The sequence below is a fragment of the Nipponia nippon genome, unplaced genomic scaffold (assembly GCF_047370975.1).
Source record: "Nipponia nippon isolate SJK-2023a ecotype South Korea unplaced genomic scaffold, ASM4737097v1 scaffold_7, whole genome shotgun sequence".
Classification (NCBI taxonomy): Eukaryota; Metazoa; Chordata; class Aves; order Pelecaniformes; family Threskiornithidae; genus Nipponia; species Nipponia nippon.
In genome coordinates, this window is record NW_028262391.1 from 53,033,328 (window position 1) to 53,047,147 (window position 13,820).

The following is a 13,820-nucleotide window of genomic DNA, read 5'->3' on the forward strand; positions in this document are numbered from 1 at the left end:
CCATCATGGCCATGTCCCAGCCTGTGGCTGGGCCGTGCTCGCCCTCGCGCGCTTGGGGTGGCAGCAGTGGCACTGGCCCTGGTGAGCCCCTGGGTCCTGCGGGTGGGTGGGCATCAGCCCCCAGGGCTGGCCCTGGGCTGGGGGAGCAGCCGACAGGGCCGGTGCATCAGGCTCCCGTGCGGCCAACCGGCACCGGGCGCCACGGCTGCCCCCGAGGGGAGCTGGAAAGGAGGGGGGCTCCGTCTGCACCCCCAGCGTGGGCAGCCGTGCACCCCGGGGCTGGCAGGCAGCCTGCTGCTGCCACACGGCCCTGCCTCGGCACCGCGCTCACGCCATGGGGATGCTGGAGGGTCCTGGGACGGCCAAGCCGGCCGGCAGCTCTCGCACACTTGCACGCTTGCTGCTGGGTGCCCATGGGCATGGAGGGAGCCTTTCTGGGTGCCAGCCCCGGGCAAGGCACAGGGATGATCCCTGAAGGCGACAGCTGAGCCAGCTTCTGAATGTCGTGATCTTAGCCAAATCCAAGTGATTTTCCCAGGGGGGCAGAGGGAAATGGAGCCGGCATTGCCAAGCCCCTGCGCTGCCGGTGCAGTGGGGCCGTGGTGCTGGGAGCGGGGCTGTGCTGGGGACCCGTCCCCCTCCACGGTGCCTCTGGAGAAGGCCCTGCCACGGCACTGCCTGCCCTGCGCCCGTTCCCGGGGCCTCCCGCACCACAGGGTCTGAGGGGGCCCTTCCACCATGGCACCAGGAGCCCCCTCCATGCCAGGGCTGCCGTGTGTGCTGGGAGCACGGCCAGGGGCTTGCGGGACCCTGCAGGGCACCCAGCGGCGACCAGCACTCGCTGCCACGTGCTCAGGGACAGCCCAGCATCGGGGTCACCCCTCTCCCTCCGGCCAGGGCAGCCCCCATGGGTGCTGCAGCACCGCGGGCCCCACTCCTGCGCCAGGAGCTGCCGTGCACCCACGGCTGGGGACGGGGGTGCTCTGGGGTCACACCAGAGCCCTTAGGGACCCAGCCCGGAGCCCCCGGGCTGGGCAGCCCCTTCGTGCCGGGCAGCCCCCTTGCACCGGGCAGCCCCCAGCCCCGCTCTGCGCAGCTCTGGGTACCCATTTCCCGGCTGCCCCGTGCCGTGCCGTGCTGGATGGTGTGAGAGGCCAGGCACCCCCCTTCCCTGCAAGGTTTGGGGTGCCGGGCTGTGTCTCCACCCCCAGCGAAGCCGCCTGCGCCAGGCCCACACCTCGCCGTGCCGTGCTGTGCCGTGCCGTGCCGCTCGGCCGGGTGTGCACGGGCAGCGGGGAGCGCATTGTCCTCACCGGAGAGCCGCGGCGGCTGAACGCTCCTCCTCGCTCTGGCTGCCGCCAGCCAGCACTGGTGCCGGTGCCGGGCCACAGGCACACACCGGGATGCTGCCGTACCGGCTGTGCCTCCCCAGGGCCTGCCGTGAGCGGCAGAGGACATTTTTTGAATGAAAAGTCTCTTTTGATGCCGCTGGCCGGGCGCCGTCCGGCCGTCCTGCTGCGGGGAACAAGGAGGTGGCTGTGCCGGAGGAGGAGGGAGTTTGGTTTCCACCTTGGGCAGCGCTCCTGCGGCCAGCTGCCGGCCGGCAGCGGGGAGAGGCGCCTGGCAGCCACGGGCACACCGAAAGGTAAGGGGCCCCGGGGCAGCCCCGGGGCTGGGTCCCTGCCAAGGGGCATGGGGAGGGCTGCAGGCTGGGGACGTGCTGCCCCTGTCCCCTGTCCCCCTCCCCGCTTCCCGCAGACGGGCGCCTGCAGCCACAGGGACCCCACGTGCGCCCGGCAGCACCGCGGCAGTGGCACAGGCACGACCACGCCAGGTCTGACCCCCACCGCGCTGGGTTTCGCACCTCCACGCGCCACCGCTGCCGGGCTCAGCCGGGCCATGTGGGAGCCCCACTGGCGATGCCGAGGGTCTCGGTGCGTCCCTGCCCCATCCCCACCGTCCATGGGCTCACCAGTTCCTCGCCACCCACTCTGGCACCTACGGTGGGGAGTTTCCAGCCGGCGTCACCACCGTGCCAGGGGTTCAGCTGAGGGGGACCCGCCTGGCTGGGGTGCTCCTGCCGGAGGGATCCCCTTCCCCAGCTCCTGGGGCTGGGAGGGTCTGGGCCTAATCCCGGCGTCACCTCGCAGCCGGCTCCCAGCCCAGCAGGACACAATGGCCCGTAGCAGGGTGAGGAACCCAAAAGTGCTGGATTTGAGCCCAAAGCCGAGGCTGCAGCTCCTCTGGACTCGGCGTGGTCCCTTCCCAGGGCTGCTTGTCCCCTGCCATCAGCCGAACATGGGGACATTGTGTGTGACCAGCACAGGGTTGCTGTCCCCGGGGGGGGCCCTGGTCCTGCCCCGGGACCCACCGGCCACGGGGACAGGGTGACACGGCGAGGCAGGCCCCGGGCATCCCCAGGTGGCCCACAGCCACGGCGGGACGCGGGGAGGTGACACGTGGGCAGCGCAAGAGGGGCCCCAAGAGCGGGGCGCGGGGCGACGGGGTGGCACGGGGGGACCCCGCGGTGTCCCCGGGTGTCCCAGCGCTGCCGAGCTGCGGCCGGTCCCCGGTGCGGTGCCGTGCCGGTGCCCGCGGCCGCGCCGGGTGATGCCGGTGGCGGGCGATGCCGGTGCCGGTGCCGATCGCTCCCGCAGTGCGGGGCTGGGGCCGCTGCCAGGTGCTGCCGGTGCCGGGCGGGTCCCGGCGGGCCGCGGGCGGTGCCGGTGCCGGTGCCGGTGCCGGGGGTGGTGGCGGCGGTGCCGGTGCCGGGCGGGGCCCCCGCGGGCTGCGGGCGGTGCCGGCCCCGCTGCGGTATAAAGGGGCCGTGCGGGCCGGGCCGGGCGCACAGCGGCGGCGGCGGCGGCCGGGGCGAGCGGCGGCACCGGTACCGGCACCACCACGGTGAGTCCCGGTCCTTCCTCCCCCTCCCCCACCGGCACCGGGGGCTGCGGGGCCGGGGGGGCTCTGGGGGCCGGGGGCTGCCCGGGGGACGCTGCCGGTGGCGCGGGGGTCCCTGGGGCTGGCTCTGCCCGTGGCTGCCCGCACCCCCTCGTGCGCTCCCCCCCCCCTCCTGCCTGCACCCCCCTCCTGCCTGCACCCCCCTCCTGCCTGCACCCCCTTGCTTGCAGTGCCCTGCCTGCACCCCCCGCCCCACGGCCGTGCCCCGCTGTGCAGCTCTGCAGTCCCCGCTGCTGCCTGCCCGTGCTGCCTGCACTGCCTGTCCCTGGCAGGGGTCCCGCTGCAGGCGGTCGGGGTGGCCGGGGACCCTGGGTGGCCCTGCGCAGGCAGGGCCCTCTCCCTCGGGGACACCCTGGGGCCGGGTCCCCGACGTCCCCGTGTGCCCTTCCCTGTCCTCCAGCCCCAGCCATCGCCCGCGGCCCCGCTCGGCTGGATGGGGCCGGGCTGCGGGTGCGGGCACCGCGCTCGGTGGGGTGCTCGGGACCCCCACGCCCCACAGAGGCACTGGGAAGGTCTCGCCCCCAAACCAGTGATCGGCGAGGGACGGGGTGGCCGTGGGGCAGCAGACAAGCGGGGTCCCCCTGCTTTTGCCTTCCTGTCCCCTTGGCCCCATCCTGATGCCGCCTGGTCCCCCTCAGATGCCAGTGAGCCTCTCCACGGCCCTGCGCGTCGTCGGGACCAGCCTCTTCGCCTTGGCGGTGCTGGGGGGCATCCTCGCCGCCTACGTCACAGGGTACCAGTTCATCCACACGGAGAAGCACTACCTCTCCTTCGGGCTCTACGGGGCCATCCTGGGGCTGCACCTCTTCATCCAGAGCCTCTTCGCCTTCCTGGAGCACCGGCGCATGCGGGGCGAGGGGCAGCCGGTGCGGCTGGGGCGCTCGGTGGCCCTCTGCATCGCCGCCTACCAGGAGGATCCCGACTACCTGAAGAAGTGCCTGCACTCTGTCAAGCGCATCGCCTTCCCCGACCTCAAAGTGGTGATGGTGGTGGACGGGAACGGCCCCGACGACACCTACATGCTGGACATCTTCCACGACGTGATGGGCTCCGAGCACTCGGGCAGCTACGTCTGGAGGAGCAACTTCCACGCACGGGGCGAGGGGGAGACGGAGGCCGGGCTGCGGGAAGGGCTGGCCCGTGTCCAGGCGCTGGTGCGCGGCACCACCTACTCCTGCATCCTCCAGAAGTGGGGCGGGAAGCGGGAGGTGATGTACACGGCCTTCCGGGCGCTCGGAGACTCCGTGGACTACATCCAGGTGGATGCATGGGCTGGGAGGGCTGGGGGGAGGCAGGCAGGGAGTGCCCTGCTCGCACGGCCGGGCAGAGGGGCTGCGGGTGGAGCAGGAGCAGCCCCACGAGCCCGCGGCAGCACCCGGCTGCCTGGCCTTGGATCCAGCCCCATGCCCCAGCTGCAAGCCACCGGCGCCCGGGGTTGGGGGTGAATTGCCACCGGGGTGGCCTGGGGGGTTGAGCCCTGCCCGCACCGCTGCCCGCGAGGGTTTCACATCACCTCCTCGGCGCATCCCCTGTGGCACGGGCAGGACGCGCCTCAGGCTGGTGTCATCCCATGGGACACCGTGTGTCACGGTGCGGGGTGCCGAGCCCCCACGCGTGGGTGAGGGGTGGTGGCTGGGGCAGGTCCCACCGTGGTGCCAGCGGCCGGGGCATGTGGCAGGGCTGGGTGGCCCGGGGCAGCGGTGGCTGGGCACCGTGGGGCGCTCCGCTCCCTGCCACCGCCTGCCGGTCTCCGGAGCTCTGCCTCATCTCGCCGGCCGCGGCTCGGGCTTGCCCGGCTGCGGGCTGGGCTGTCTGCCGGGCGCGCGTGGGCGGCGGGAGCGGGGCTCGATGTTCCCTCTGCCCCCAGGTGTGTGACTCAGACACGGTGCTGGACCCCGCCTGCACCGCCGAGATGCTCCGCATCCTGGAGGCCGACCCCCGCGTTGGCGGCGTCGGCGGCGACGTCCAGGTACTCTGGCTGTGAAGGAAGGCGCCCCGGGGCGGCGAGGGTGCCAGGGGGGTTTGCAGCGGTGCCGGGGCTCATCTTCGTCCTCTCCGCAGATCCTGAACAAGTACGACTCGTGGATCTCCTTCCTGAGCAGCGTGCGGTACTGGATGGCCTTCAACGTGGAGCGCGCCTGCCAGTCCTACTTCGGCTGCGTGCAGTGCATCAGCGGGCCCCTGGGCATGTACCGCAATGCCCTGCTGCAGCAGTTCCTCGAGGACTGGTACCACCAGACCTTCCTGGGCAGCAAGTGCAGCTTCGGGGATGACCGGCATCTCACCAACCGCGTGCTCAGCCTGGGCTACCAGACCAAGTACACAGCTCGCTCCAAGTGCCTGACAGAGACGCCCACCCGCTACCTCCGCTGGCTCAACCAGCAGACCCGCTGGAGCAAGTCCTACTTCCGCGAGTGGCTCTACAACGCCCTGTGGTTCCACAAGCACCACCTCTGGATGACCTACGAGTCGGTGGTGACCGGCTTCTTCCCCTTCTTCCTCATCGCCACCGTCATCCAGCTCTTCTACCGCGGCCGCATCTGGAACATCCTCCTCTTCCTGCTGACGGTGCAGCTGGTGGGTATCATCAAGGCCACCTACGCCTGCTTCCTGCGGGGCAACGCCGAGATGATCTTCATGTCCCTCTACGCCCTCCTCTACATGTCCAGCCTGCTGCCCGCCAAGATCTTCGCCATCGCCACCATCAACAAGTCGGGCTGGGGCACGTCGGGGCGCCGGACCATCGTGGTTAACTTCGTGGGGCTGCTGCCGGTGTCGGTGTGGGTGGCGGTGTTGCTGGGCGGGCTGGCCTACACCGCCTACAGCCAGGACCTCTTCAGCGAGACCGAGGTGGCCTTCCTCATCTCGGGCGCCATCCTCTACGCCTGCTACTGGGTGGCCCTGCTCACCCTCTACCTGGCCATCGTCGCCCGGCGCTGCGGCAAGCGGCAGGAGCAGTGCGGGCTGGCCTTCGCTGAGGTCTGACCGCGGGGAACGCCGGGGCGGCCACATGTGCTGGGGACGGGGCGACCGCTATCGGTCCCCTCCTTGCCCGCCACCGGCCCCGGCGCAGCCGGCACTGAGCCGTCAGGTGCTGGGCAGCGCTGAGCGCACCCGCCGCGGCGTTTCTGATCAAGTCTTGCTTTTTTTTGTTGTTGTTGTTTTTGTTTTTTCCTTATTATTTTCATTTTTCTGTACAAAGCTGGCTGCTGGCCGGGGAGAGGCCGAGCCGGGGCTGCCCATCACCGGGCTGGCCGCAGCCTCGTCCTCCCGGTGCCGTGCCGAGCATCCTGGCGTGCTGCGCGGAGCGCTGCTGGCCGGGCTCCCCCTACCCCACCGCCGCGGCTGGGTCCTTCACCCTTCGGTGCTTTCTACGGGGACCTCCCGGTCCCCCTCCCACGGTGCTATGGCAAAACGGCCCCACCGTCTCCCTCCGGCACCGCTGGCTGGTGCTGCCTCTGCCCCACGGCTGTTGTATGTGCGGGCACGTACCCACGGGGAGCCCCCGCAGCTCCCTCCACCCCTTTCAGGGGAGTCCGGCTGCCCCGGGAGGGCAGCACCTCCTTTCAGCTTTGCCAAAGAGCCAAGTTGGGGGATCCCGGCACACAGAAGCGGGGGAAACCTGGGCCGTGGCTTGGCCGGAGCATCACCAAGCCAAGCCATGGCCCCATCGTACCAACCCTGCTGCCTTCCTGGTGTCTAGACAGCGGGGAGACGCTGGGTTTTGGGCTCGGGCCATGCAGAGGAGGGCGGGGAAGAGCCGGTTCCCAACCTTTCCCCTCCCCGGGGATTTCCCCCGGCTGTCTCCCCGGGCCCTCTTTTTTTCAGGGCTTAAAAATGTTTTTACAATCGAGCATTTAGACAGTTTTGTTTAATTTAATACGAGGTTTTTTAGAAGACTTTTGTAGCTTTATGGTATTCATACTTATTGCTAATTGTTTGTAAATCTATTTATTTTTTAACCTGCGGGGTTTTTTTCATATTTTGAAAAAGTCTGTTTTTATATCCTGATGGATTTGTCAAAAATAAAGACTTGCACAGAGAAAAGGCGATGTGCGGGGAGGACAGCCCTGCCTGGGCTCGGAGGAGGTCCCTGCCCCCCAGGACCCGCCTCACCTGAGGCGGCAGCCGGGTTTGTGCCCCAGAGCTCGGCAGCTCTCAGAAACGGAGTCATTACGGGGGGGACAAGTGACCCGGGAAGGGCTCTGGGTGCCCGGACGCAGGACTCAGCACCCCGAGGTGGCCCCAGGAGTCCTCCGTACAGCAAAGGGATGAGGCCGGGGCCAGATCTGGATCTCCTTCAGCCCCGGCCGCAGCACCCAGGGCTGCCTGGCCCCAGATCGGAGCTCACGCCCGCCGCCCCGAGTCCTCACACTTTCTTGGGCACGTTGGTGATGATGGGCTTGGGGCGGGTTTTGAAGAGGAGTTTGGTTTTGATGAGGGCGGTGACGGTGTAGCGGGCGTGCGGCTCCTCCAGGCCGGGCTCGCCGGCTCCCCGCTTCACCAGGACGGCGAAGGGCTTCTCCAGCTGCACCACCTTCCCGTAGAGGATGTGGTGGCCCACGATGAGCACGGGGACCCCCTGGGGAGAGCAGCGAGAGGCGGGGGGGTGAGGGCGGGCGAGGCCCTGGCCGCTGGGGCCGTCCCGGGGCACGCTGCCTCACCTCCCGGGTGTAGTGCAGGTCTCCCAGGAGGCTCCCCGCCAGCCCGCCGCTCTGCCGGGGCTCAACCTCGCCCTGCAGCTCCACCAGCACCCACTGCGCCAGGCCTCCGGCGCCCCCGCTGCGGGCGAGAGAGGCGGCGTCACCCAGCGGCTCCAGCCCTGCCCGGGACCGGGCGCTGCCGGGGCCAGGACCCGGCCCCGCAGGGCGGCGCGGCCTCACCTGGAGATGACGATCTGCACCATGCTCCGGGCCCTGCGAAGCACCGGCAGAGGCACGGTCAGCGCGGGGAGGGACAGGGGCTCCCCCGGGGCCTTCCCCGGGACCCCCCCATCCCCAGCTCCCCGCCCCGGGCCCTGCAGCCGCCCCCGACCCCCGCAGACCCCCACGCTCACCCTCCCCCGGGCCCTGCAGCCCGCCCCGGGCCGCCGCCGCCGCCGTTGCGCGGAGCGCTGGTGCCCTCCAGCGGCCCCGGTGGCGCGGGATCGGGGCCGGGGGAGCGGGGCCGGGCCGGGCCGGGCCGGGCCGGGCCGGGCCGGGCCGGGCCGCTCCGCGGGCCGGGCCCCTCCCCCCCCTCCCGCCTCCCACTCGCGGCCCGGCCCCGGCCGAGCCCCCAGCCCGGCTCCCCCGGCCCCGCTCCCGCACCCGCCCCCGCCGCCGCCGCCGCCAGCGCCCGAATCTCCCGCCGCGCCGCTGCTTCCGCTTCCGGTCCCGTCCCCACCCACCCCCGGGAGGGGCCACTTCCCCTTCCGGGTGCGCCGCGCGCACGTGGGGCCTGCGCAGGGCGGAGCGGGGCCGGTACCGGTAGCGGGGCCGGTAGCGGGGCGGGATGGGGGAGTTCGAGGTGCACCGGGTGCGGTTCTTCGGCCTGGTGCCCGCCGGCGTGCGCTGCCTGGCCTGCCAGCCCCGCGGCGGCCGCCTGGCCCTGGCCCGCACCGACGGCGCCGTCGAGGTCTACAACTTCGCCGCCAACTACTTCCAGGAGAAGGTGAGGGGGGCGCGGGCCCCGCCGGGCCGGGGCGGGCTGGGCAGCGGGGTGACGGGCCTCCCTCCCCAGGTCATCCCCGGGCATGAGGCCCGGTCGGTGGAGGCGCTGTGCTGGGCGGCGGGGGAGCGGCTCTTCGGGGCCGGCCTCGGCGGGGACATCACCGAGTACGACCTGGCCCGGCTCTGCGTGGCCCGCTCCGTCGATGGCTGCGGGGGACCCATCTGGAGCATGGCGGCCAACGGCAGCGGCACGCAGCTGGCGGTGAGTGCGGCCGGGACCGGGACCGGGACCCGGGGGGCTCTCCCACCCCCGGAGGGGCGGGGGAGGGAGGGAGGGGAGGGAGGGAGGGGGTCCCGCCCGCCCCGCTGGGGCTGAGCCCGAGCCCGAGCCCGGTCTCTCCTGCAGATCGGCTGCGAGGACGGCTCAGTTAAGCTCTTCCAAGTCGTGCCCGGGGGGATCCAGTTCGAGCGGAACCTGGACAGGCGGAAAGGTGAGTTTGGGAGGGCTCGGTGCTGCGGCAGCATCATCCGTCTGTCCTTCCTGTCCATCCCGGCTGCCCCGGTCACAGTGACCAAGGGGCTGTGAGTCCGCGGGGTCACGTCTGGACCTTCCTTTCCTGCAGGCCGCATCCTGTGCCTCTCCTGGCACCCGTCGGACACGCACATAGCGGCCGGCTCTATCGATGTCCTCCGCGTGTTCGACGTCTGTTCAGGTAACTCCAGCCGCGGGAGGCGAGCCCGGCCTGTCCCCTGTCCCCCGCCCCGGGGACCGTCGGCCCCGGCCCACCCCATGCTTGGGGGGATCCCCTTGCCACCCCCCACTGTCCTTCCTGCCCCTCAGGCCGAACTGTCCAGAGGATCATGGTGAACTACCACGTGCAGAAGGTGAAGCGCGAGTGCATCGTGTGGAGCATCGCCTTCCTCTCGAGCGGCACCGTCGTCACCTCGGACTCCTTCGGGAGGGTGCAGTTCTGGGACTGGGAGCGAGGGACGCTGCTGGAGTCCCACACCGTCAGCACCTCGGCTGTCCTCTCGCTGGCTGTGTCGGAGGTAGGCGAGTCCCCCCCGGGTCCCCCCAGGCAGCTGGGACCCATCTGGGCTCCCGTGGGCTGGGCTGGAGGCGCTTGGGCAAGAGCTGCCTGGCTTGGTGCCTTTGGGGCAGCAGGAGCAGGGCTGGGAGCGAGGCTGCCGGTCCCTGCCTGCCTCCTGGCGCTGCCCTCTCGCTCTTCCCGGTCTGCACCCGCAAACCCCGTCCCCGTTTCTCTCACCAGAAAGAGGACAGCATCGTCGTGGGCACCTCGACAGGGGCCACCTACCAGTTTCAGCTGCTGCCGGTGAAGATGGGCAGCCTGGAGAAGCGGTGGGTGCGGACGAAGCCCTTCCAGCATCACACCCACGACGTGCGAGCTGTGGCGCACAGCTCGACGGCTCTCATCTCCGGGGGTAGGACTGGGCGCCGTCACGAGGAGGGCTTGGGTCTCTCCCCTGGTACCGCTTTGGCTGACCTCTGCTTGGCTTCCAGGCCTGGACGCCCAGCTGGTGATCCGCCCGCTGATGGAGAAGATGCAGAAGAAGGGCTACGACGCAGCGCTCCGCAAATTCACCTTCCCTCACGTGAGTGCTGCTCTGAGCAGGGTTTCACGCCTGGCAAGGCAGGCTGGCAGGGCTGGCTCTTCCTGCGGGAGAAGGCTGGCGTTCCCTGCCCTGCTGGGCCCCTTCCCTGGCCCTGGCGTGTCTGAAGGCTCCTGCCACAGAGCGGGTGAGGGAGTAGAAGTTGGCAAGCTCGTCTTGCTGGTCCTGCTGGGTCTCCATCTCTGGGCTCCCATCCCACGGGACCCAGTCCTTCCTCTCCCCCGCCCCGGGAGTCTCTGGCACCCCAGGGCGTTTCGGCTTTGGCCCAGCCCTTTCTGCCAGGCTGCGGGTTCATGTCAGTCTGCCCGTTTCTGCACACAGCGACGCCTCGTCTCCTGTGCCAGGAAAGCCCGGCTGCTCCTCTTCCAGTTCTCCCAGCACCTGGAGCTCTGGAGACTTGGCTCCACCGAAGAGACCGGTGAGTTGCAAGGCCCAGCTCTCCGGTGCAAGCCCTGCGGCAGAGCCCGCGCTGTCTGCGGGGTTTCGGGCATGAACTGTCCTGCTGCTTGGGCAGCGGAGGGGTGGTTTAGCCCGGGCCCCTTCCTCCCCACAGCCCTGCGCTGGCAGGACGGCCACAGGCAGGGCTGCCTTTCCCAGCGCGGTGTGTGCCTGGGCACGGGCTGCACGGCCGGTGTGAGGCTGTGCTCGTGCTTCCCGTGGAGCTGGGCCAGGCCCTGGGGAGCTCAGCCCTGGGGGAGGCTGGGGAAGGATCTGGGCTCTCCCTCGGGCGCTGCTGCCCCGCGATGCCCAGCTGCTTCACCCGTGCGGTTTCCCCACCGTCACCGATGTGCCGCGTGGTTTCTTGTCGCCCCAGGAAAGGATGGCGAGGTCCTTCCCTTGTGCCGCATGCCCGAGCACCTCGTGCAGCTCAAGAGCAAGGTAGGGCTGAGCGAGGGCCGTGGTCCACCCTGGTGCCTGCCCCGCCCCAGCCTCTGCTCTCCCTCTGACGGCTGAGCTGCGTGTGCGAGGCTGCCGGGGGATCTGGCGGGCCCCACTCAGCCCCTCTGCCTTTCCAGGGCCCGGAGCACATCTACTGCAGTTCCGTCTCGCCGTGCGGCAGCTGGGTCGCCTACTCCACGGCCTCCCGCTTCCACCTCTACCGAGTGCAATACGAGGGTGACAGTGTCAGTGTCAAGAAGGTGAGGAGGGTGAGGGGCTGCCCCGCTGCCAGGGAGGGGCGGTGGGTGGCTGTGGGGTCCCGGGGGGCTGGCACAGCCAGCATTGCTCACGGGGAGTGAGGGCGGCAGCGGTAGGTGGCTGCCAGCGCTGCTTTCTCCCCCTTTCAAGGTCCCCAAAGTGCCCAAGCTGCTGCTCCCAGCCTACCAGCTCCAGTTCTCCTCCGACTCCGACAGCCTCTTCGTTGCCTCCGCTCGAGGCTCTGTCCACGACCTCCAGCTGCTGGAGCCGGGGGGCTGCAAACACCTGCACACGTTTCGGCCACCCTCAGGTTCGGGCTGGGGGGTCCTGGGGGGTTCCCGGGCTCTGAGTCCCATCCCTGCTGCGGGCACAGAGGGGTGTGCAGGGCCACGCGTGTCCCCCCTTTCCTGCCCTGAGGCGTGGGGGTCCTTTCCCCCCCGGCAGCCTGCAGCCTGTGTTTGTGCTGCCCTCGTGGCCTGACGCAGGCAGGGGGGCGGGTCGCCCAGATTGGCAGGGGGGATGCAGGTCCAGGCATCTCCTGGGGTTGGGTCTGGGGCTCCTCGTGCCTCGCAGGCCCCAGCGCCCGTTACAGCCAGCGAAGGTGTTTCTGCAGGGTCCCCCGAGGCCGTTTACCTGCTGGCGTCGAGCGCGGATGGGCACTGGCTGGCCGCAGTCGGCGGGGACTGGGCAATTCACATCTACAACCTGAAATGCTTCAAGGTAGGGGCAGGTGCCGGAGGGTGCTGCAGGAAGAACCCCCGCTGCCCTCCTGCCTTGGGGGGCGGGTGAGGGTGGGCTCAGTGCCTGGGACCCCTCCCTGGAAGCGATGGCTGCGTCCCCGGAGCAGGGCTGGGGGTGTGGGAAGGGGGTGGTTGGGTCGGAGGCGGCCCCGGTTGCTCCCCTCAGCATCCTGTTCTCCTGCCTCGCAGCATCACTGCACGGTGCCCATGTACAGCTGCGCGGTGACGGCCCTCGCCATCCACCCGGTCACCAACAACCTCGTTATCGCCTACTCGGACCAGCAGGTAGGAGCCCTCCCGGTCGGTCGCAGCCCTCGTTGCCCTGGCCCCTTCCCTGTGGCTACCCGCCCCCGGCCTCAGGGCTGTCTGGCCGCAGGAGAGCCGTGGCTCCGGGCAGGCGCAGGGACGCGGCTGCCCTTTGCTGCCCTTTGCTGCCCCTGGCAGGAGCCTGTCCCCACGCAGCGCTCGCGGCCTGGCCGGAGCGGGGGCTGCCCGTGCACCGGCGCGAGGGTGATGCTGGGGAGGACCGGACCTCGCGAGCCACCCCGCCTCCCCTCTCCTGCCTCTCCAGCTGTTCGAGTTCAGCATCCCCACGAAGCAGTACACGACCTGGAGCCGCATGGTGCAGAACTGCGGGCTGCACAAGGTCTGGCTGGAGAGGGACTCGCCCATCACCCACATCACCTTCAACCCCAAGAACCCCTCACACATCCTGCTCCACGACATCTACATGTTCTGCGTCCTTGACAAGTCCCTGGTGAGCCCGCGTGCCCCGTCGGGAGGGCTGGCTTTGTGCCCAGGGCATCTCCCCTGCCCGGCCGTCCCTGCTGGGAGCGGAGGGAGGGGTGCGCGGGTCCGGGCGGCACTGATGCTTGCCGTGCGCTCTCCTCACAGCCCTTGCCAGACAACAGTGCCCTCCTGATGAACCAGAGCACCCTGAAGCAGCTCCCGGAGACCGCCAGGCAGCGGCAGCTCCACGCCTTCAAGATCTGCAAGAAGTTCCAGGTGGGTGGCAGCGGCACTGGGCACGTGCCGTGTTGAGGAGGGGGTGCCGGGGGGCTGCCCTGTGCCCGTGGTCCCTGTGGCTGCACCGGCTCTTGTGCCCAGTCGCTCCCGGTGCCGTATCAGCACCCAAGGGGCAGAGCAGAGCTCCGTCTCCATCCCCGTCACGGCGCAGCCGCTTGCTGCGATCTGGTGGGCTCCCGCTCAGCGCCCCTGGTTACGGCTGCGCCGGAGCCGGCTGCAGGGCAGCTCTGCGTGGCAAGGCCGGGCAGAGGGGGGCTGGCACCGCGTCCTCAGCTCCTGCCCCCTCCCTGCCCCGCAGCCCCTGCTCTACGCAGATCTGCTGGACGAGAACTGCCTCGTGATGGTGGAGCGGCCCATCATGGACATCAAGACCCAACTGCCCCTGCCCATCCAACAGAAGAAATTTGGCACCTGAGAGCAGAACAAGCTGCTCTGGCCGCAGAAACTGTGTGTGTGGCTTTCCTAGGGCGCTGTAGGAATAATAAACCCCGCTGTTCTGTACGGCTGCGGGCTCGGGCCTGATCCTTGCCCCACGGTCCTCCTCCCGTGGCTGCGGGGACAAGGCGGCACCCCGGATCTGCGCCTGGAGGGAGCGGGGTTTGGGGGGCTCCTTTCCCCAAAACCCCCTCTTTGCACCATCTCCACCTCCCTGAGGAGGGGAAAATTCGGGCTCTAG

At 70.2% G+C, this 13,820-nt stretch overlaps 3 protein-coding genes across 5 annotated transcripts; 2 read left to right on the plus strand and 1 right to left on the minus strand.

Moving 5' to 3' along the window:
* The first annotated feature begins 1,497 nt into the window (after positions 1-1,497).
* On the plus strand, positions 1,498-6,378 carry HAS3 (hyaluronan synthase 3). Of its 2 annotated transcripts, none has more exons than XM_087739640.1 (4): positions 1,498-1,645; positions 3,600-4,220; positions 4,829-4,930; positions 5,023-6,378. In XM_087739640.1, exons 2-4 carry the CDS (start codon positions 3,600-3,602, stop codon positions 5,944-5,946), a joined length of 1,647 nt encoding a protein of 548 aa, XP_087595766.1. In that variant the 5' UTR covers positions 1,498-1,645; the 3' UTR covers positions 5,947-6,378. The 2 variants fall into 2 exon arrangements, with proteins under 2 accessions (XP_087595766.1, XP_087595765.1); XM_087739639.1 differs by lacking the exon at positions 1,498-1,645 and adding an exon at positions 2,841-2,904.
* Positions 6,379-6,504: 126 nt separating this feature from the next.
* Positions 6,505-8,286, minus strand: CHTF8 (chromosome transmission fidelity factor 8). 2 transcript variants are annotated; one of them, XM_087739643.1, is made up of 4 exons: positions 8,268-8,286; positions 7,845-7,877; positions 7,626-7,743; positions 6,505-7,543 (listed from the first exon to the last, which is right to left on the minus strand). In XM_087739643.1, exons 2-4 carry the CDS (start codon positions 7,865-7,867, stop codon positions 7,331-7,333), a joined length of 354 nt encoding a protein of 117 aa, XP_087595769.1. In that variant the 5' UTR covers positions 7,868-7,877; positions 8,268-8,286; the 3' UTR covers positions 6,505-7,330. The 2 variants fall into 2 exon arrangements, with proteins under 2 accessions (XP_087595769.1, XP_087595768.1); XM_087739642.1 differs by lacking the exon at positions 8,268-8,286 and adding an exon at positions 8,018-8,142.
* Positions 8,287-8,350: 64 nt separating this feature from the next.
* UTP4 (UTP4 small subunit processome component) lies at positions 8,351-13,645 on the plus strand. The gene is made up of 16 exons (XM_087739637.1): positions 8,351-8,610; positions 8,680-8,871; positions 9,016-9,100; positions 9,233-9,322; positions 9,451-9,659; positions 9,881-10,052; positions 10,132-10,223; positions 10,563-10,659; positions 11,056-11,120; positions 11,258-11,380; positions 11,529-11,688; positions 11,992-12,098; positions 12,308-12,403; positions 12,690-12,875; positions 13,013-13,123; positions 13,443-13,645. The coding sequence occupies exons 1-16, from the start codon at positions 8,452-8,454 to the stop codon at positions 13,557-13,559; spliced, it is 2,061 nt and encodes a 686-aa protein (XP_087595763.1). The 5' UTR covers positions 8,351-8,451; the 3' UTR covers positions 13,560-13,645.
* The last annotated feature ends 175 nt before the right edge of the window (positions 13,646-13,820 follow it).

Excerpts from the sequence above, each read along its gene's own strand:
- HAS3 (XM_087739640.1), top strand. The coding sequence starts at position 3,600 with ATGCCAGTGAGCCTCTCCACGGCCCTGCGCGTCGTCGGGACCAGCCTC. Across the intron at positions 4,221-4,828 it reads ACTCCGTGGACTACATCCAG|GTGTGTGACTCAGACACGGT; the intron begins GTGGATGCATGG and ends CTCTGCCCCCAG. Across the intron at positions 4,931-5,022 it reads GCGTCGGCGGCGACGTCCAG|ATCCTGAACAAGTACGACTC; the intron begins GTACTCTGGCTG and ends TCCTCTCCGCAG.
- CHTF8 (XM_087739643.1), bottom strand. The coding sequence starts at position 7,867 with ATGGTGCAGATCGTCATCTCCAG. Across the intron at positions 7,744-7,844 it reads GTGCAGATCGTCATCTCCAG|CGGGGGCGCCGGAGGCCTGG; the intron begins GTGAGGCCGCGC and ends TCTCGCCCGCAG. Across the intron at positions 7,544-7,625 it reads ACCTGCACTACACCCGGGAG|GGGGTCCCCGTGCTCATCGT; the intron begins GTGAGGCAGCGT and ends TGCTCTCCCCAG.
- UTP4 (XM_087739637.1), top strand. The coding sequence starts at position 8,452 with ATGGGGGAGTTCGAGGTGCACCGGGTGCGGTTCTTCGGCCTGGTGCCC. Across the intron at positions 9,660-9,880 it reads TCTCGCTGGCTGTGTCGGAG|AAAGAGGACAGCATCGTCGT; the intron begins GTAGGCGAGTCC and ends TTCTCTCACCAG. Across the intron at positions 13,124-13,442 it reads AGATCTGCAAGAAGTTCCAG|CCCCTGCTCTACGCAGATCT; the intron begins GTGGGTGGCAGC and ends CCTGCCCCGCAG.